Genomic DNA, 22,334 nt, shown 5'->3' on the forward strand with positions numbered 1-22,334 from the left:
TAAATATCTCAAGTCGCGGAAGATGATTTTTACTGGTCTGTCCCAGTTGAAATTGTTAACAGAACCTGCTTGGCAAGGACTCCAGCCAACTGGCTAGCCTTTTATATCTAGCTGGAAGAATTTAAGCTTCACTGCTTATTAAGAGGGAAGGCTAGCGTTGAGTCAAGATTACATTTCTGGAATTATTAAAAAAAAAAGCTTAGAAGTAAATGTGATACCAGCTAAGCTTATAACTCATTAAAGCTCATTTGTTGACAAACTTAACTCAGATTATAGCTACAGTCGACTCCCGATAACTCGAACCCTCGCTAACTCGAACCTCGCACTAACTCGAACCAATTTTCCTTTCCTTTCAGGTCATTTTCTATATAATTTTACCCTCGATAACTCGAACTTTTTTCAATTTCCCTTGAAGGTTCGAGTTATCGGGAGTCGACTGTATTGATAAGATCTACATGTAGAAAGCACTATAGGCTGATTTAAAAACGTCATGGCGGCCATGTTGTTGGTTAGGAGCAATAAGATTTTTCTCCTCTGGGAGTTAACTTCCATTTTTATGCAACTATGTGAGCCAATTTCCTTTGTTTTGGCACCAACATGGCGGCAATGCAATCAATTTGCTCCGAAAAGAGGCAATTCCTTTAACTTCTGCTTTTAGCCTTTACGTTACTGAGTTTTGTACGCTAAGGCTCTCAATCAAATAAATAAACATGAATGCGTCACTATAATTATTCAGTGTGCTTAATATAAGCCGAGCTAAGCTGCTATCTTCAACGAACTAGCTTTAAAGCGACGAAGAAGACTAAGCTCACACATTGTGTTAAGCTTGTTTAAATCTAAATAAAAAAACCTCACAACAAAAGGCGGCAAAGCGCAAAGAGGATTGTATTAACAAATGTAATCCATGTACAAACAAAACTAAGACCAAAAGCCACGTTGTGCGTCTTTTACCGGCGGCAAAAACAGCCTTAAAGCTTACCTTCATTCCGTCATCACTTATGCCCGACTTTCGTTACTGTTTTCCCGTCCGCAAACGCTATTATCATCCTTCTCCTTTTTCTGAGAGCATCTGCAGTTCATTTTCACTTCGATTGAAAGTTTAAAAAGTCCAAAAAGTGTTTCATAGCTTGATGAAAAATGAGCCGTTCTTCGTGCGAATGTTTTCATTGATGCCAGTTGAGCAAAGCTACGTACCACACTATCCAAGCTTTAAGTGAAATTTTGGCGGGAAAAATCTGCATCACTGGGTAGGCGTCCACAGCGGTCAAATAGATGGTTCAAAGTTATCGCATTATATCCAGCACATTTTTCTTGTTTTAATTTAGCTTTGCCATGTACTGAACACAAACAGAAACCATTTATCGTTTTGCTTTGCCAGTTTCGAAAATTGGTCCGGCTGACTCTCTGAACTGATCGAGTGCAGTTAAATGGCCTCTATGTTTCTGTCGTGTTTTGTTATCGCTTTGTTTTCCCTCTTTCATTGTAATTGTATTTTTTTTTTCACCGGTGCATGACGGCGATCAGGCAGGATAAGCAATAACGTATAGATTCTCAAGAATATTTAATTCTTAAATTAAAAATCGACGTACTGTCGCTGTACTCCCACTGAGTCTTGATAGTGAACTGGCTAACTGAGTAACGCGCATGCTCATCCGTTTGACCACTCTGAAGGACACTCTGAAGGGGTTCTCTGAAGGGTAGGCGGTAGTTTAGGCGGGAGTTTGTAGAGGTGCGTTCACACTGTAAAGCGTTTTCGCGCGCATGGCTTTTAGCGTTAGAACAACTTGTTCAACTTCCTTGTAAATCTTGAAGCCGTACGGAAAGTGATGCGCGCAATTTTTGAGACGGTAGAGAAGAAGAAAGGAAGAAACAGGGCCAAACAGGACAAAAACCCAGCTTTGTAGTCAGGAAACCTTAACTGCAAAAAAAGCTTCTCCCAGTTTGAATTAAAGCCGCAAACGTTATGCTAAGTATGAGGTCAAGCCGGGGTACAGCGTGGGATTGGTTTCTAAAGAAACTATGGTGCTGCGTCGATAGGGAGTGGAAACGAAATGCTTGTTTATCAATGGAGCTGATGAGGTAATTTGGCCATCATGAACTTAAGAAATTCGAGTGCTGAATCCATCATTCGTTGTGCTAAGTAGTTATGTTCTAATTGACGACAGTAGTATACCTGCAAACTGAGAGAAGGTAATATTAAACACCACTGAATATTTGTCCCAATAAAATGTAATTGGTCCCGTGGAAAGTGGGCTTTCCAAGGTCTCGGTTTCAGGCAATTTTTTAAAATAGCCAGAAGCAATTGAACTGAAAAATTGGCTTATTTCTTCTCAAGCTGCAATCCATTAATTTCCATCATAGCCATCCGCAATCAAACATAATAAATACTAGTTTCTCTGTACTAGTAGGGTTAGCAATACTGAACCATTATTTGAATGCCTACAACCACACAAATATAGCTTTTTGGTGACACTAAAAGTGGGCGACACTGATCAACAGATATATACGGAACTTTGGTTTGTAACATCTCTTACATGATAACTAAAATTTGAACCACAAAAGAGCAAATTCGACTTGAACGCCAATTTGGGCACAGTGCTTACACAGGCATTATTAATAGTAATATATGATAAAAATTATTTTACATAATTTTGCAAAAGAACTACTTTACAAAATAAATAAAACAATAAACATCAAGGAGTTATAAACACTGGTTTTCCAACTGCAGTGTTTACTCGGGCTCAGTTCAGTTGACAGTGCTTATACAGGTATTACAGTACGTATAATTACATGTTTGGTACAAATTACAACATGAACCTAGTTTAATGGCCTTACGAGTCTCTTGAGCTTAGTGGTATAGCATCCGAACTAGTAATCGGAAGGTCTTAAGTTGGACTCCTGATAGGAGCACTCGGATTTTCTTTTTCCGAGTATGCCTGTGCCATTCACTGAATAATACATCATTTTTAAAATTACAATTAAACATAATTATGTAAAACATTTACTTTACAAAATAAATAAAACTATAAAACATCACTAGGGAGTGATAAACACTGGTAGCTACTGGTTTTCAACTGACGCGATACATAGGTGCAGCTTATACAGGCATAACACTAATGTATTAATGGCAGTGGTACAAATTATTTTAAATAACTTTGCAAAAGATGTACTTTACGAAATAAATGTAAAACTATGAACATCAAGGAGTGATAAATACTGGTTTTCAAAGAAGCTAGAGTTGTTCTCGGCTACGCCTCGAGCACCTCTTACGTGCATCCATAACTCGATATACGCACGCTAAGCATGAACCAATTCTTAAGTAGCCTTTAGTTATTAACCTAGTTCTTCAGTTCAAAAGTTAAAAGAGTACTTTTTCTTGAATGAGACTACTGTAGGGCTATAAACTTGAATGCAGACAAGATAATATTAAAATGCCAGCTATCACAAAGAAAGAAGGTGTCACAATCTTAGGCCTTTGGCACTTTAACAACGTTGACAGAAGTTTTTGAGCCATGGACGGCAACCGCAAAAAAGATGTTTCCTTTTTTGGCGTGGCTTTGCTCCTTACCACGGACGTGACTGTGGCTTGACGTTACAAACGCGATGGCGTGAAAACGCTCCAAAAAAGGAAACATTCAATTTCCGGTTGCCGTCCGTGGCTCAAAAACTTCTGTCCTTAAGTTTCCTATCATAAACAGGAACCCAGCCGGAACATTTTTAAAGGCAAAAAACGTAAAATGTCTCCGTTCCCAGATCACTGTTTTGCCTCTTAAACTCATTACCAATAGATGAGTGTGCGGAAGGTGCCTGCAAAGTTTGTGGGAGCCGCAAGCGAACTCGAAAGGTAACCAACCACCCATGCACCGTCACACTGAATACTCAGTGGAACATTAAATACTTACCAATACTCGCCTAGAGGGAGGAGAGGGATGGGAGCAAAAAGCATTTTCCGCGACTGTACACACAGCACAACCCGGGCAAACTTTAAAAAATGGATAGACTGATGGCCAGCACTGCCTCAAGGTTAACCTTGCTTAAATTACATTTAGCCCCATTTAAAGACATACTTGTGTAAGCTAATACCATTCGATTTGTTGAGATGCTTTAGCTGAAATTTAAGTTGAACAAACAGAAAATTTTATTCCCCAAATTCATTAGCTGTTGCTGGTTTTACAAGAATGCATGCTAGCTGACTTTTTTTCACATTTCTACCAAGAACACATATTTTCCACTTCAAAAAGGTAAGGATTTTATTAAGTTTTTTCCAAAGTCACGAAATTTTAAGCTGACATTTTCAAAAGAAAACTGCAGATTTCCTTAAGTAAAAAAAATTTCTGAGGGGATTGAGGCCATCCAAACAGATCGATGTTCACCTGCAAAATAAACACTCGAGTACCTCTGAAATAGGTACATAAAAATTGTTAAACTTACTGCTACCACTAGCGTCCAATACATGCTGGTTGTGTACGTGTGTGCTTATCCCGTACGAAAATGTTGGGCCTAACATTAACGTAACTTAGGCCTGAATTTTTAACCTGACAAAAGCCTAAATATTTGTGGAATAACCTTAACCTTTTTAAGCGTCGTGTAAGGCTAAAAACAGGACCTTAACTTTTTAAGGCCTCGAGCCTGATTTTTTTAAGGCCTGCCGAGACTGCATTGCGGAAAGAAGAATTACCCGAAAATGATAATGTTTTAAGGCTTACAGTCCAAAAAATGTAAGGCTTAAAAATTAATTCGCAAGGCTTAAAATCGGAAATCCGGACACGCGAGGAACAACTGTCACACGGCTAATGTCGATAATAAGGAAATTACAGTACATAGTTGACAAGCGTAACAATTTACATTAAGTACAGTGTGTGTGCCTACATTGTTAAAACACAGCAGTGTGCAGTTAAAGTTGTTTCCCAGTACGTAAGTTTATTTATTTTCGTGTACAGTACAAAATAAAACACCACACAGCGCAGTCTGTTGCGCAGTGGAATAAGGTAATAAAAATAGTATACATTTTGACAAGTTGAGAACTCAGTACAAAAGTTAACGTGAATGAAATTAATATTATATTTTTTATGGTTCAGAAGGACCGATGCTAACCGGGAATCACTTTCGACCTAAAATCATTGTGATCATGTTGCTAACCTCAATAATTGGAACGTTCTTCGATATTCTTTCCCTAATGTGGAATCGTGGACTAAGACACAACTTGCAAGAGTCATTTTGTTTTTCATAGAGCAGACCAAAGAAGTCCTCAGAGCTCTCGATCAGAGTACATTTATCGCGACGAACTTCAAACATCCAAGCGGCTACGCCAGAGTCGGAGACAATCCGAAAGAACAAGTGTTGTTTACTATTAACGATCCGGTGAAGATCTTCGCTTCAGAAAAGCAGGTTCATGACTATGGATATTCTTTCCCTAATGTGGAATCGTGGACTAAAACGCAACTTGCAAGAGTCATTTTGTTGTTAATACAGCAGACCAAAGAAGTCCTCAGAGCTCGCGATCAGAGTACATTTATCGCGGCGAACTAATCAAACATCCAAGCCGCTACGCAGTCGGAGACAATCCGAAGGAACAGGTGTTGTTTACTATTGACGGTCCGGTGTAGATCTTCGCTTCAGAAAAGCAAAACATAAAAACTGTTTCCCAAACTGAGAAGATACCTCACATTGAAAACCTTCCCGCTCTTCTAAGTCAAATTACCAACGGTCGAGTTTATTTTCAGGACAATTTTTGTAACGCGATCAGGTAGACTGTAATTCGAAACAAGTTAATGACATTTGGCCAATGAGATTAAACCTGCAGATGTCTCAAGAGACCTTTTAGATAAAATTCCGTCACGCGCGACTGTCAGGGAATTCGGAGAGAAGGCGCTATACATTTCTCGAAACTGAAGTTAGAATCGTACCTTGGAAATATTTTTCAGTGCTTCGTCGCTAAAATGCAAAAAAGCAGCCTTAATTTTTCATCTCGGATCGAGTTAGTGAAATGAATCGAGCGTAGAAGGCAACAAATGTTAAAACTGTATCAGGATTGAATTTGATCGTCTGAACAATGTTCATCAGTTTTTAGTTGTTTAAAAAGTTGCTATAAAATGTTGTACAGGACTGATGAACGGAGAAAAAAAAAACGCGTATGTATTGCAGATTAAGCTTTTCACGCACAAAAAAGCGAAACATGAAACTTGTGAGTTAAAGACTGAACGACACGCAGTGAAGAAAGATTCAATAATGTCGCGAGTTTAATGCGGTAAGTGTGCCCGGCTAAAATGAATGACTTTGAGTTTTCTACTTCGCAGTTTGAGTTCTGTAAGGTTACTGTTAGGCTAGATAATTTGGTTAGTCACAGTTATTAATATACACTAAATGCATGTTAGGCTTTGTTGGGTAAATAATAAGGCTACGAAAACACTGGGCTGTCGACCAGAAAAAAATTGCGCGTTGTTAGGCTGCCGTTAGGTCTAATTCTAAACCTAACAAAACCTTATTATTTTTGGGTTTTAATCGATTAACCAAACAAATTCAGTGTTAGGCTTTTGTTAGTTTTGTGTAAGGTCTCGGTTCACTAAATCAGGCTGCGATCAGGCCTAAATATGGCTTTGTTAGGCCAGACATTTTCGTACGGGATATGTAATTTCCTAAGCTCCTTTTTGAATAAATGAATGAATTAGGCATCTAGTATCAAAATGATATCTAGTAATAAGAATATCAGCCTTTAGTTAGAACACAATGCAGCAGCCATAGAAAAAAGCACCACAGCAAGTTTCCAGTAGAGGCTTTTAATCAGCTTGGATGCCTCACTGCTGTTTATCATGGTGATGGTAGCAAAGCCCCTGTTTGATCTTCCGTGGTAGGTCAGCGAGTCTTGAGTGGCATGAAAAGCCCACACAACAATGATTTCACCTTTCTGAAAACCAAAACAAAGCAAACAATTATCCATGACTTAACTGTTATTACTTATTTTTCAGTTCCAGAAAATATCCATACTCCCCCAACGGAAGGTTTTTGTTTTGTACTCCCCCCTCCCCTTCCCCCAGGAAATTCCAGTTTATCTTCATCCTTTGCTTCTCAAAATATGCCTTCTTAGACCCCCCTCCCCCTAGGAATGTTTGGAACTGCACATTTAATCCCATACGTAGAGTGAATGAAACGTTTCATACATGTATAATAACATTATTATCCAATTTAATTTATTCATCCTCCATGGACCCTCCATGGGTTTTTAGTACAAACTCACAAGGTCACAAAACTGTTGCCAGCTCCCAGTTGGCTTGCTACACTGTATCTCACTTGGTAGTGCACTACATTGGTATCACAGAGGTGATGGACTTGGTTCCCATTCCAGCCTGAATTTTTAAGGCTTTCTTTTAGCAGCCACTTAAGTTGCATAGTAGTGATACATGTAACTACAATCATCTCAATTTTATTAATAATATTCTTTCACGAATTCACAGTTCAAATATGCAAATTTCAGATATTTCGACTCCATCTCGACTTCACCTTTACTGGTACATGTATTAATAATTACAAATTCACAAAATGACCAGCTCCCAACCCCCTATGATGGACTACAATGGGAGGGCACCCAAAACGGATTCCTCTTTCAGGCTGGAGGTAATTATAAAAGGGTGAGGATTTCACTAGCTCACTAGCTTAAGTACAGAAAAGAGTAGTGGAAAACTGTCATTTTGGTATTAATTTTAAAAGGGTGACTGCCAAACAGAATATCTTGAAGAGACTAACAACAACTACTGTATTTATTCAATTAAGCGTCTACCTCTGAATAAGCGCCCGCACGCCCACCTTGAATTACCGCCCACCCTGAAAGCCCAAAAAGTTTTTGAGCGCCCACCTTCGAATAAGCGCCCACTCCATCCCCCTCCCAATAAAAAAAGGCATTTCTGTACTAGCAGTATCCGATCGCGAAGTAAGAGGAGCATCAGTTGTGTTCCAAACTTTGATTTAAATAGGTGGTCAATGAACTTTTATATTGTTTATGCCTTCTTTATGATAGCTTTTGCACTTTGTTTTGTCTTGTTGAAGCCAAATAAACTTGTTACGCCTTGTTTTGCAATTCTCTCAAATGTCCTTGCTTGCTGAAAATGTTGGGAAAATTATAAGCGCCCACCCTCAAATAAGCGCCCATCTTCATGGGCCCAAAATCGAATAAGCGCCCAGGGTGGTTGATCAAATAAATATGGTAAATGTAGTTTTTCTACCATTGGATCAGTATGTGAAGGTGCACCAATTTTTCTATGGAAGGTATGTTTCAAAGGGTTACCTGTTCTGTCCCTGTTCTGTCAAAAATGGTATATAAAGGGGTAAGGGTTTGCCGACCTCAAGGCAGAGCCTTCAGATCATTTTGTATAAACTGTTCTTTAGTAACCCTGTTCCCCCCCCTACAGAGTAATCCGTAGGGTAGTCTGTGGATCGGGGATCAGTATTCTAATCTTGTCCATGATGTATTTCCAAGCCTTTTATGAATTGGAGACAAAGTGACTGGAAAATAGCTAAGTTAACTTACTTTGGCTTTAGGAATTAAGGAGGGATGGAGTAGCGGAAGTAATATTAAATAATCTAGACAAAACACATTGTACAACATGAGGGCCTTTCAGAAAAAGACTTAAATAAAGCAGAACCCTCAACCTTTTAAAGAGGTGTGCATGTCCTATAAGCCTCTTTGTTTTTAAAACTTAAGGCTACTAACAATGATTTAAAGTAAATTGTGCATTGTGCAGTTCCAGCCTTACCCACTCCAAGGAAGGTCATCAGAAATTCCTAGGGAGAGGGGCATCTTAAAAGTCAAAATCTTAGAAGCAAAGTGTGAACAAGCTAAACTGGAATTTCCTGGGAGGATGGGGGTGCAAAACAAAAAACCTTCTGTGGGGGGAGTATGGATATTTTCTGGAACTGCACATTGTATAGTCCAGTAGTGGTAAACCAAAAAGTACAAAAGGAACCAATATATAATAGCCAAAAATACAATAAAACCTAAAGAGTTAAAATAATACAAATTTTACCTTGATGGACACATCCTTTGAATCTCCAGTGTTGGTCTTCCTATGGTATTTCACTGTTGTGGTTCCTCCAGTTCTCGTGGCGTCTTCAAACACACAGTTATTCGTAGAGTCCTCCCCAGGAGTTTTGTGACCATCCGTCAAATAATCCTGAGATATGTGTCAAAAAAGACATTCAATTGATTCAAGTTGTAATCTTTCACAATTTATAGGGGACCGGTCATAAAGCAGAGGAGGGGGGAGCTATGAAAAATTGGGGGTGGATCACTAGTTTTTAACACGTTAAAAAGGGTGGGTCAGGGAAAAAATGCACTGCATTTGGGGTGGGTGGTGTTAAATTATTCACATATCACCACAATGGTTAGAATCTGTTTTTAAAAAATATATCTAATTTTCCACATTAATCCAACTTTATATGACAACAGGAATTCACATAATTATATATTTTGTTTCCATTTATGTACAGTCTTAAATCTAAAGACAATCATTTCAAACATCTCTTTAAACATCTTCTTTTATGAATCATCTTTAGTCATCTTCATCACTACCATCACCCTCAGAAGCATTATCATCCTCCTCCTCCTTCTCATTATCATCATCATCATCATCATCATCATCATCATCATCATCGCTATCATCTATAGCACGCAATACAACTTGTGACACATTGATGCTTTGATTGTTTCAATAGCATCCACTGTAAATTGACCTTTACTTATTAATAGTTTTAGCCAGTGACCATCTCTCTTTTTTAAGCTGCTAAGGCCTATCACACTACAATGATTGGAGGTTATCACGAGTGACTGATTGCGGAGAACACTCTCTCACAATTTTTCTCTGCTCTTTCATGGCGTCGCTTCCTGGCTTTTGCTTTATTTTCTTTCACTCTTCTCTTCTTTGAGACGAATGTTTCTTTTGCAAAAGGATACACCCTTTTGTGCTTTTCTTTTTTTTTTCTTTTCTTTTTCCTGCACGAAATTCCCTCCTTCCAGAGATTCATTGCACCGGGTACCACATCCAAAGCCTGATGAGACTGCTCTACCAGATCTAAAATATTTATCATTTGTCGAAACTCCTATCACTTCACCAGAAGGACACTCCAGAAAGATCGATGATTATCAACCAAGGGCTCAGATTAAAAGGTATGTAAAAGAAGGAAACCTAACCCTGGAAGACAGTGAATCGATTGAGTTTTTCAAAACCTTCGCTGTTCAGGAATTACTTGTGCGAAAGTACCTCGAGCACCTCCAATATCTTGAAGTGAAGAAATCAAAACGAAAAGATGACAGAAAAGGTCAGAGAGAAACTGACTCCCAAAAGAAGTACGCTGATTAGTCAACTGGGAGGAGATGTTCATTGCAGGGACACTGAAAAAGCTTAAAGTATCAGCTCTGAATCTCTTTCTGGAAAAGCACCAATTGGGGAATAAGAAAATGAAGAAAAACGAGAAGCTAGACAAGTATTAATTTCAGCTTGTTTAGCCAAATCCCAGCTTGACAAAGCAACCATTGAGCAAGCTGCGAGAAAGGTTAACGTGGAAGAAAATGCTGATTTGCATGATGGCGAACACGAGGAAGAGACAGGGGATGACGGCGATGACTATGACAGTGTTCACACAGATGATACTGATGGTGATGACAACAATGACTGTGACGACAACGAGTATGATGGCAGGAGCAAAGACCACGATGTAGTTCTCCAACAAGTTGGAAGTTCCAGCAAAGAAGAGGAAGACGATGATGACGATGAACAAGAAGTGAATGGCATGACATAGAAAATGAATTCTGTTCAAGAGTTGGATGACGTGTTACAACATTTCGATCTTGAAGATTTTTTGGAGATTCTGACTAAAGTGGTAAGCCAAATGTTCCCCATGTAGCTATATCCACATTACTGATTTTAGTTGAGGGGTATGCCACTAGGTTTTTCTGAGCCACTTCAGGGGTCAGCCCTGGTGAAAAACCTCACAGGATCTTCAAGGATCTTTAAAGATCTTCAAAGACCTGCCAAAGATCTTTAAAGATAAAGATCCTCAAAGGATCCTTATAGGATCTTTGAAGATCCTCCAAAGATCTTCAAAGATCCTGCATTTGCAAGATCTTGTTATACTATCTGCAAAGATCCTCAAGGAATTGGTAAGGATCTTACAAGGATCTTTGTAAGATCCTTGCAAAGATTCCTGCAAAGATCTTTGCAAGGATCCTTCAAGATCCTCAAAGATTTGATGAGGATCTTTGAAGAATCTTACAAAGATCCTTTTAAAGATCTTGCAAAGATCTTTGCAAGGATCCCTCAGGATCCTCAAGGATTTATTGAGGATCTTTGAAGAATCTCACAAAGATCCTTTTAAAGATCTTGCAAAGATCTTTGCAAGGATCCTTCAGGATCCTCAAGGATTTAATGAGGATCTTTGAAGAATATTACAAAGATCCTTTTAAAGATCTTGCAAAGATCTTTGCCAGGATCCTCAAGGATTTAATGAGGATCTTTAAAGAATCTTAGAAAGATCCTTTTAAAGATCCTGCAAAGATCTTTGCCAGGATCCTTCAGGATCCTCAAGGATTTAATGAGGATCTTTGAAGAATCTTAAAAAGATCCTTTCAAAGATCTTGCAAGAGATCTTTGCCAAAATCTTCAACGATTTAATAAGGATCGTTCGAAGATCTTGCAAAGATCTTTGTCAGGATCCTTAGGGATCCTAAAGGATCTTTGACGGATCTTAAAAGGATCCTTGATAGTAAGGATCTTGCAAAGACCTTTGCCAGGATCCTTCATGAGCTTCAAGGATTTAATGAGGATGTTTGCAAGACCCCTATGATAAATAGAAAAAAATGGTGATGGAAAATAAAAGGCCATTTCACTTGCAATTACAGTGTAGGCATTTGGTAATTTATTTTATTAATCAATAAGACTGTTTATTCAAATACACTTCGCAGTCCGAAGACTGAATTGCGTGTACAAATAATTAAATTTCATGAAACTGAAAAACATAATATATACAAAATATAGAAAAAATTTCGTGATTACAGGTAACATATAATAAAGAAGAATGCATAGAACTATGCGAGAGGAAAAAGGACATTAAAAAACTATATACTACTACTAATGACTAATAATAAAAGAGTTCTTTTAATGATTGGTCTTGCACACTGGAATTATAGAACGATTATTGCTCCTAAGCTTGTGGGATGAAAGGGCAGGTGGAGGCAGCAAATTTGAGAGTTTGTGGTTTCTTGATGAAGATATAGAGTCAAAAAAGTTTGCTCAAAAGAAAGTCACATCGGGCATACAATGTTGGTAGATCTGCCCGCTTTAGTAACAAATACATTTGTCACATTTCAAAATAAGAATCAACATTTCTGTTTCTACTGAGTTTGAGCTTCCAGAGTAAATAATTATACCATAAACGTGTTGGAAAGTACAGACTGTTCACTAAAACTCTGAAAGTTGCAATAATGCAATATCATCAATACTGCTGGTTTTTTTCTTGGAACTATTGCTTGGATGTCTCAGAGAAACGGGTACATGGAATATGGAATTTTGTTTTGGCAATTTAAATTTGTGATATGTTGCACCAAGATTCCTGCTTGATATGGCTTCCCACCAAAGGATATAATTCAATAGACAAATAAATAAGTTTACTCAGCTGATTGTCTGATCACTTGCTTGTCATGCAGCATGATAGTGTCTTAGTGATACTCAGACTCAGTAATTCATTCTTATAAATAAAAAGTGATTTCCAATAGCTAAAATTTTGCTCACAGTCTTCATCAAATGATTACCCTGTCGCTTTCTTGCACAGTACTTTTATAAAGGAAACAAGGAAACCACCGGGCCAAGAGCGGCAGCCATCTTGTACAGTTCCATCAGACTTGGAAGACTGGGCACGAACAAAGCCAAATTTGATCAGCAGCTATACACTGCAGGCTCGCAGAAAGACCGTTTCTTTTGGATTTTAGCGAGATTTTAGCAGGACTCAAGAAAACAAGGCACATTTCCTCGATTTTTTCTTCTTTTAAGCTTTAAAATGATGGCTTCAAGCAACATAACGTGGACAACTACTTTTTAGAAACAGGTAGGCTTTAATATCAATGATTTTGATAAAAGACTGGCTTGAAAATGTATGATGCACAATTCAACCAAGCAAATGCATGTGCTTCTGTGAATTTAGCTACAAATTCATCTGATCTCGGTTGTCGAGGTAGCCATTTCCTATTTATTTTTAAAATAAAACATTTACAAACGTTTTTATGGGGTAATTTTGTAGTTTTAGCTTGAAATGAACAATCAAATGATTGTAGTTGTACTGGGAATCAATTGCAAGCTTTATTTGTGTGGTGACTGATCCGGTCGAGTATAACATTACTTTAATTTGCCTGTGATTTGATTGAAGTTGAAGGTCAGTTTGTGGAGTATTATAATGCCCACATGTACAATAAAATAGCACCATGCGTTAAAAACGAATGTGAGCACTGTAATCACACAGAAGAACTGACTAAAGTGCATGATTTTCTCTCTTTTTGCTGTAGATTTTCAACTCAATGTTGTTGTCAAGGCCGAGACTCAAGACTGCAGCTTCAGAGTGTGTGAAGTCACCAAATCCTGCTCAATAAGCTAAGTTACTTGTAAGCAGGGGAGCCTATTTTCAACTGATTTAATAAGGTTATGAATTGTGACTTCTACTACTATAAATACTACTCAGGAACAATGAAAAAATAAAATTTTGTAACTTGGAGTCTTGATCATTACTTGATGTCTGATAGTTTAATAGAAAATTAGAGGGTCAAATTGTTTTGATCATGTAAATTACAAGCAAATTGGTACTTTTTTGTCTTTTAGCACTGTGTTTGCACAATTATTATGCCTACCAAATTTTTATAGTAGCACAACATTTGCTGATGTTGTGATTGCACTGTTTTGTTACATTATTTATTGTCTAGAATATAGTTATTCCACATTTTGTGGGTCATCACGAGGGAAAAACTACAATTTTTCAAAGTTGTGCAGACAAGGCAGTAACTTTTACGTTTTGTTAAAGGCTGATAATTTAGACAGGGATATTGACTTGCACTAATGTTGTGAACAACATCTGTTGAAATTTGTTGCACTGTGTAGCCTTGTCATTTGAACTTTTGTACATAATCAGAGCTTGCTATAAGTTATTGTTTTTCTGTTATTATATTTTCTTGTACTAACTTTTTCAATGGAAATTGTCAAACCAAATTTTAGAATAAAAATTATTACAGTTTCTTGTACATTAACATTAGGATCGTGATCACCCAGGCTTCATGTTGTAGTCAAAATTTTGTACATCATGGTTGAGGTAAAATATCCATCTGCTGACTATTATTCTTTCACAATACATATTAAAAGTTATGTTTCTATTTCTGATTTTATTTACACAAGTTACTTTGTATTGATTTAGCACTGTAGACCTACATTTATATACAAACAAATTCCTGAATCTTAACTAAAATAAGTTAGGGATTGTTCAATAAAATTATCCCTTTTATGAGATGCTGATGTTCTTTTTCATCTACATACTACATGTACATTCCCAACAGCTTATTCTGAGACTCACCGGAAATTTCAGTCACAAATGTTCTTGTGATTTTGGAAAGTTCAAAGTAGTACAAGGTCTTGCTAAGGTTCATTCAAGATCCTTGAAGATCTTTTGCAAGATTATTGAAGATCTTCAAAGATTTTGGCAAGAGCTGCAAAGGATCCTGTAGGATCCTTGAAGATCTTTGGCAAGGTTATTAAAGATCCTCAAAGATCTTGAAAAGGTCTGCAAAGGATCCTTGAAAATCCTTTTAAGATCTTTGGCAACAAAATTGAAGATCCTCAAAGATCTTGGCAAGTTCTGCAAAGGATCTTTGCAGATCCTCAAAGATCCTGGCAAGATCTGCAAAGGATCCTTAAAGATCTTGACAAGATCTTGGCAAGATCTGCAAGGATCCTTAAGGATCTTTGAGGATCGTCAAAGATCTTGGCCAAGATCTTCAAGGATCTTCAAAGATCTTGGCAAGAAAGTTGAGGATCCTTAAGGATCTTGGCAAGGATTTTTGAGGATCCTTAAAGATCTTTGCAAGATTGTTTAAGGATCCTTAAAGATCTTGATAAGGATCCTCGCAGATCTTCATGAAGATCTTTGAGGATCTTTAAAGGGCGATTTAGACGGTACGATTTTGCCTACGATTTGTCGCATGCGACACGCATACGCCATGCCTACAACACGAATCGCGTCGTGTAAATCAACCTACAACATCCTTACGACAGACGCACACAACACGAAAAATGTCGTAGGATTTTAAAACATGTTTTAAAATCCTACGACAATCGTAGGTAAAGGCAATGTTGAGTGGCGAGAGTTGTGTACGATTTTTACATGACGCAAGCAGCGCGCGCTCTAGAAATCGCATGCGACAAATCGTAGGCAAAATCGTACCGTCTAAATTGCCCTTAAAGATCCTCAAAAGATTTTCACCAGGGAGGGCTGCTACAATTTTGTCAAATAACTCAGGGGTGGGCCACTGAAAACCAGTACTTTAAAAAAAAAATTTTCATAGCCCACCCCCCCCCCCCCCCCCCCTGTACTTTACAACCGGTCCCTAGATGATCCACAAAAAACTGGAGTTCTGCTTTTGGTTTCCAATTTTCAGTTCAGTTCAGTTTATCATTTTGCCATAAGTTGTCCAAAAGCAAGAAAAAAAAATTATGTAAACACAATAATGGGAAGGAAGCTCAAGGGAAGCCACTGGGCTTATAAGGAATGGGCTCCCTCAGTTAAGTAAAATTATTAGAACAAAGTGTTATGAATCATAGAACTTTACACATGGGACCAAATCAATGGCAGAGCTACAGTAAATCTTCATTTCTTTTTTGTACTTATATTTTGCAGGTATATTTGTAGAGGAGAGTGAATAGGGGTACGTAAATCCGCCGATCCGCTAAAATCAATGGCTGAATCCGTCGATCCGCTCAAAAAATCAACTAAATCCGAATCTGCAAATTGTTTGCCGTGTTAGATGATACGCGAGATACAAAGCGACTTCAGTTGTTGGAACTGCCTTGCTTGATATTGTGTTTTAGCGTTGAGGATGACTATCAACGAAATATTTATGTAACCAACGTCTGTATCGAAACAAAATCTTGCAGATACAAGAAAAATTAGAGCAAACTTGAACTTCCTAACAACCAAAATCCAAAATTCGGGCCCCAAAACTGGATAAAACCGCGATCCGCTGTGATCATAGGATCCGCAGATCCGTTAAAATTTCGCTCTGAATCCAGAATCCGGGCTAAAATATTTACCAAGTCCGCCGATCCGTAGACCTATTCACCCCCCTCTTTGTAATTACAAGCAGATGTGAAAAATGAGTCATCTAAACAAAAACACGACAGAGACTTCAACACAAATATCCCCAGACAACCTCATTTGCATTGCAAAAACTGAGTGATTATTCAGAACGTGACGAGAAACTTTTCTTTAAGTGCTCAAAGATTTGACACAGTGATTGAATTAATGAGATCAGGAGACTCTGCACACTTGCTTATAAAATTTATAAACAAAGAGAGATGGGAAAGCTTACAACAGCTTACAAATACCAAGAAACAGCCTCACTTGCATTTCAAGTGCATGCTTTGTTTTGCAAACATTTTTCACCTGTTCTATTAATTAGATGCATGGGTTGGTTCGATATTACGCTTGAATGCTACACACAGGTAAACATCACGCAAAATGATTCAGCAAAATTTCTTTGTTTAATATTCCTGCAAAGGCAAGATCAGGGCACCAACCCCCCTTTTTTCCTCCCATAATTTCCTCACAACATAAATACTCCTTAAACTGATAAAATTATTCTCACCTGCCGCTCATCTATTCGGTATAAAACCTATAATTTTCAGCTTTTTACAACAGTGTGATGGAAAGTGATAAGAGACTAATAGCTCGTGTATAATTCACTGGTGAGGAAAAAACATTAATCTGATGTGTTCTCAGTTTCAATTAAAGACCTCATTTAAGTCATAGATTTTGTGTCAAAGGCAAAGAAAATCAAGCTCTTATGATGTAAGGCGTGAGCTCTCAGTGTCGGGCATGTTTTTTTTGCAGAACACTACGTCTGTCCGCTTGTAAACAACACTTCAACACCCTTCCAATCAACTGAGATTAACGCAATTTCCTAATTGCCATTGAGCGCGAACTTGCGTACAAATTTATATGTAGCCTACCTTTTTTTATCCTTTCGTTTCCAGTTGGTTAAAAAAATGAAAATTTCTACCGCTTTATTTTTAAAAGTTAAAGTTACGTAACTCTTCGTAACTTCGAGAGGCAAAAATTTTCTGTAGTCCGCGGCTCCTGCCTTTCAAGACATCCAAAGACAACTAGTGTTCCGCACATTAAAGATCGGTTAGACTTTTCAAATTTAACTCACCCTGAGTTGACTTGAAGAGTAAATGCAAGCATCGTAGTCCTTCATGTTGCTACTTTTTTCTTCGGTAAAGGCCAAAGATACCCAGCCGACTGCTTTAACCTCTACAGCAATGTACATCATGTCTGTAGACGAATTGTGAGTCCAGTAAACCATGAAGTTGTTGTTGATAGAGGACTTGCTCTTGTATTCTGATGATAGATCTGCAAGGGCTGTTCCACACAACAGCAGAAGGGAGAAGATCGCAAGCCCCATTTTCCAACAAATGCAACCAGCTGTTTTCTCGGTCAATATCCACACCTTTTGAACCCTACATCTTGTTGCTCTCTAATATATTCCACGAGAGTCTGGGAACGAAGGAGAGGCCAAAACTTTGCGAGGGTGGAGAGGGGGAAATGTAATATTGGGCTGAACTCTCATGTTTGTAATGTCTGTAACCTTTAGGGTTATTCCCTTGGCATGCATTTTGATTTCGACTCATTTTAGACCGGAATCAATGTAATAACCTTTGATATGAGCCCACTGCGAAAAATATTCACAACTCCAGGTGAGGATCACAGGGGAGCCCATGTCGGTAATGACCCCGCGATGCTGACCCTAGTATGGGACCCCAAGGGTTTTTGGAGAAGAACTGTAACGTAGCCTCCGTCGGCTTTTGCAATTGGCTCGTAACGCAATCTTTCCTCCCCATCGTCGGGTAATTTGTCCTCCATGTTGTATTGTAAGGGGAACCACAGGCTTCCCAAGCTCAAGCTGTGAGTTGATGCAGAAGATCTTGCGGAATCAGGCGGTGACAGTTAAAATGTAAGAGTTTGAATGAGAATATTTACAATCGGGTTTAGGAAGTAAAAATGTTAGACAATTCTTAATGAAAATGACATACGTTGCTTCTACGGTGTATTGCTTGTTGTCTGCTTGCTGCAGCTTCTTCACCAGTGCTGATTGGAGGCAATTTTCGCGAGTTATCGCTTCATGCCCAGTTCGGCCCCGGGAACACCCCTTCCATAAAGCAAAATTGATCCCAGCTTAACTCAACGTGGAATCCAAGTACAAATGTCCTAGTTTCGTGTCAGTTATTGCAACGGAATAACTGAAAAAAAATAAACCGAGAAGCCGAGCTACTTGGCTTCCGTCATCAGTCTCCCATGCCTGGCCAATCAGGTACATTGAAAATGGAACGAGACAATTCGGGGAGTTAGCTCTAAAGACTCCTCAAAACGCACATTTTGGAAATGGTTTGTGCCTTTTTGAAGGAACTTGAAGGACTAGCATCGGAATAGCCTCCCTCGCAGACGCCCTTTTGGCTTGTCACGCAATCTTTTCTCCCCAACGAGGAGGATAGATTGCGTGACGAGCCAAAAAGAGCGTCTTGGAGGAAGGCTAGCATCGGAACCAGTGCTTAGAAATCGTGCCCTAAGTCTGCGGAATAACCAGTCTGGCCAGTCAGCTCCATGACAACTGGAGAGCGCCCTTAATTTCTGAACTTCGGTGAACCGCTCTGATTGGGACACCGAGCTTTGGTTTTGTTGCATATTATTGTTCACAACTGTAAAACTAAGTAAAAAATATTATATGGACAAAAATAAATATAAAACATGAGCAAATAAGGCAGATTTATTTATGAGAACAGAGAATCGAAGAAGCATTTTTATTTGTGAAGCCACTGAGAAGTTTCGAAAGCTTGGCTAACATTGTAAGTTTCAGCATCAGTTTACAAAGTTAAAAAATAAGAAGCTACCTTACATAGGACAATTATAGTGCTTAATAATATGGCATCAGTTTTTGGTTGAGTCGAAAAACCCAAACTTTGGAGCCTGAGTACTGAATTATTCAGGAACGATCCCCCAGTCCGCAGATGCGAAGAACGAAAAGAAACATCGAAGAAAATACATGTAGCTGGCTTCAAGCGCTGGAAAAAAGCGCACAAGCAGGTTACGAATAGTTTTGTTCTGGTTCATTCGAACAATAAGGAAAATTGACGCGATTTTTTTTTAATATGGATGATGGTTTATACTGTAAAACGTTGCTCAAACTTTCATGCTACATTATCTTCCTTGTTAGTTATCAATTTTTGAACTACTAACGCGAAAGGTTGCTGTTTCCGATCTGTTTATTGTATACATAGAGTATTATGGCGTCCTTCTTTTTTTGGCTTCTTTTTGTGGAGAATGTTCGCGTTTATTTTAATCCACGTGATATTTCTTGCGCAGCTCGTTGGACCACACACACAGGAACCAAGTACAACACACCAGGCAGACTAACGCAATTATTATCACTCCACTTCCGGGCATCTGTCTTAAAATTAATCTGCAAACACCAACAAATTTTATTATTTTTTCTCAGTGGCAGGAGTAGGCGGATTGCTGTAAATCTGACTGATTCTAGCATGCAACGGGCGGAATTAGTTTTTCGATCTTGCTTACGAACCCGGGCGAATTTGTTGCGCGCATGATTGGTTAATTTGGTTGCAGACTAAGGCCTTGTTTAAAAAATAAAAAATAACAAATGCTATTAACCGGCCGGTCGGTATTGGCAAAACTGTGCCGTCGGCCTGCGGTCTTGAGAAGCCGTGCGCAAGGCCTCGAGAACACTTTTCCCAATACGGAACTTCTTAAATCCAGTCCGGTGAATAACATGACTACTTGCGGCGATTCTATTGAACTGCATTGCGTATCTAAACTGCGCATAATTCCTTACGCCTTTAGTGCGCACACGGGCGCAAGCACACAGAGAACATTGGGGTTTTACTTTGAGGACAAGTTCTTTAAAGAAGTAATTGGTCACAGTTTCTCCTGAAGAACATTTATGGAGACCTCTGTAACTCACCCTTGGGTAGTTTAAAGGTGTAAGAATAATAGAACGATTTTTCCGGCTAGCTTATCAACACCCTGGCAAATGTAAAGATATAAGCACGATTTTCATTAAGTAGGACTTGATGAGATGATTTTTTTTTTTTTGAAGAATAAGATCCTTGTCTTTGCACTGGCGGTTTCTTTACGTATATTTATTTTCTCACGTCCCGAGAGAGACTCGGATGATACCTATAAGATTGTCAGTTAAATTAGGGGCCGCAGCCGAAGTTCAATCACAGATTAGTCGTTTTCTCGCATGTTGTTACGTCTACTCTGGAAACTCCATGGTTATGACTTATTGTGTCCTGGTAAAGTGAAGGACATCACCATAGTTTCCTAAGAACTTTGAAATGTCTTTACGTTATATATTTAAATCATAACTCTTCATAATAGGAAATGTCCCACTTTTCTTCATTATATTTTCACCTGAGTTGATTGAAGTATTAACAGTTATACACCTGCTGATCGTAATCACGCAATCAAGGCTCTCAACTTACCGTCTCTCCCACTAAAACACAAGAGTGTAACAGATCTGGTCAAAGTGGAATTACTGCCGGGAAAAGCAGGTTCCTCGTGGCCGAAAAGGTTGCCGTTCTTGGGCCACAATTTTCCAGCGTTTATACTCCTATGTGAAAATGTTGACCCTGTTGTTTTGCTTTACCTGCTGGGTAATTTCTAAACATAAACTAAGAGTTAAAGAACCAGCAGGTGATCAGGGGTAGGGTGGGACGCATGCGTAGTTTGGCAAAGGCATTTTCCCCTCTTTCTCAGAACCTCGTTATGTTTGGTCAGTGGTTAAAAAAGCAATGTTTTGAACAGCAATTTTTGTCGCCAGGCTGGCATTAAAAAAATGCTTTTCGGGTTAATAAGAACTGTATTCACACGCAAATTTACTCTTTTGGAGAAGGTGGGACAACAGGCCTTTCCTGGGTTGCTTTAAACCTCATTATCAAAGCGAGGCTAAGTGCAAAGCTCTTCAGATGAAAAGCAGTTTTCATTCGTATACAAACAATGCTTTGCAGTTAGCTTCGCTCTCATAGTGAGGTTCAAAGAAACTCGGAAATGGCCTAATTTAAACTGACAGAAACCTATGTTAAATAATTTCTGTTAGAATTATACTTGAGTAAACTGGAATTATACTTAACAGACTTTTACAGGATTTATCAGACAAATGGACGGAAAACGTGATTACAATTGAAAGAGTTCAATTTAGCAAGTAACTAACGCAAATTCTCAGTTGGGTTTGAGACAAGTAATTTTCAAGGATTTCACTTGATCATACAAACACTTTGTTTGGCGCCATACGTGTTTGCCCTATTTCCAAATGAACAAACAAACAATCAAAAAAGGTTAGTGCCGCGTAAAAGGTAGACATGTGCACCTTACTTTGCTTGGCTTAATAAATGTCATTTAAAAAAATGTCGAACAGTTGAAAGTAACTGTACCTAGAAAGCTATTAAATGAATAATAATTTAAATACGTCAATATTTTAGGCCGAAAGTTTCACAATTTTATGTTTACAAAGAAAGTAAGTTGAAAAATGAAAAATTTACAGACGTTTGTATGACCGGGGGTATGACGTATACCCCCAGTCATACCAACGTCTGTAAAACTTGTCAAATTTCTTCTTACATTTCCTAAGCTGATATAACACCTAATATGCTGAAACTTTGCAAGATCACTAAAGTAAAGGTTCTCTTTCCAGTGCTGGTATCAGTTTTTCATTCAGTTCAATTTTAACTTATTCAAATCTGTTGCCGCCATTTTGGAGAAGGGTCTATTATTGTTGCTTGATTTATAGCCTGTATAACAGGGTAATCGGGGAGGGAGGGGGAGGGGGGGAGGGAGCGAGCGAGAAAAAGTGACAGAAAAAGGAAAGACTGGGGAAAGGGGTTCCCTTACCTCCTTCTTCCCAATCTCGTACCCAGAGTCCTCAGGCCTTTTGGTCAGTGGGTGGGCGCCAGGAGAGACTCTGGGGTACTGGAATTTTATTACCGCAGGATTTCTGCGGTAAAACAATGGAAGCCGTGACGGAG

At 38.6% G+C, this 22,334-nt stretch overlaps 1 protein-coding gene and 1 long non-coding RNA gene across 2 annotated transcripts; both read right to left on the bottom strand.

Moving 5' to 3' along the window:
• Positions 1–4,114: 4,114 nt before the first annotated feature.
• Positions 4,115–17,760, bottom strand: LOC146459727 (DBH-like monooxygenase protein 1 homolog). Its single transcript, XM_085089021.1, has 4 exons — positions 17,450–17,760; positions 9,018–9,164; positions 6,621–6,904; positions 4,115–4,475 (listed from the first exon to the last, which is right to left on the bottom strand). The coding sequence occupies exons 1-3, from the start codon at positions 17,699–17,701 to the stop codon at positions 6,713–6,715; spliced, it is 591 nt and encodes a 196-aa protein (XP_084945147.1). The 5' UTR covers positions 17,702–17,760; the 3' UTR covers positions 4,115–4,475; positions 6,621–6,712.
• A 1,275-nt stretch (positions 17,761–19,035) lies between these two features.
• Positions 19,036–21,005, bottom strand: LOC146459728 (uncharacterized). The gene is made up of 2 exons (XR_014857855.1): positions 20,796–21,005; positions 19,036–19,753 (listed from the first exon to the last, which is right to left on the bottom strand). It is a non-coding gene; the product is annotated as an uncharacterized LOC146459728 (long non-coding RNA).
• Between the last annotated feature and the right edge of the window lie 1,329 nt (positions 21,006–22,334).

Source organism: Pavona decussata, unplaced genomic scaffold (assembly GCF_977016875.1).
Source record: "Pavona decussata unplaced genomic scaffold, jaPavDecu1.1 SCAFFOLD_217, whole genome shotgun sequence".
Classification (NCBI taxonomy): Eukaryota; Metazoa; Cnidaria; class Anthozoa; order Scleractinia; family Agariciidae; genus Pavona; species Pavona decussata.

Bases quoted from the DNA above. Each gene is read 5' to 3' on its own strand.
- LOC146459727 (XM_085089021.1), bottom strand. From the start codon at position 17,701: ATGGGGCTTGCGATCTTCTCCCTTCTGCTGTTGTGTGGAACAGCCCTT. The intron at 9,165-17,449 runs GTGAGTTAAATT...CACATATCTCAG, and splicing joins ACTCTTCAAGTCAACTCAGG to GATTATTTGACGGATGGTCA. The intron at 6,905-9,017 runs GTAAAATTTGTA...TTTGGTTTTCAG, and splicing joins CAAAGGATGTGTCCATCAAG to AAAGGTGAAATCATTGTTGT.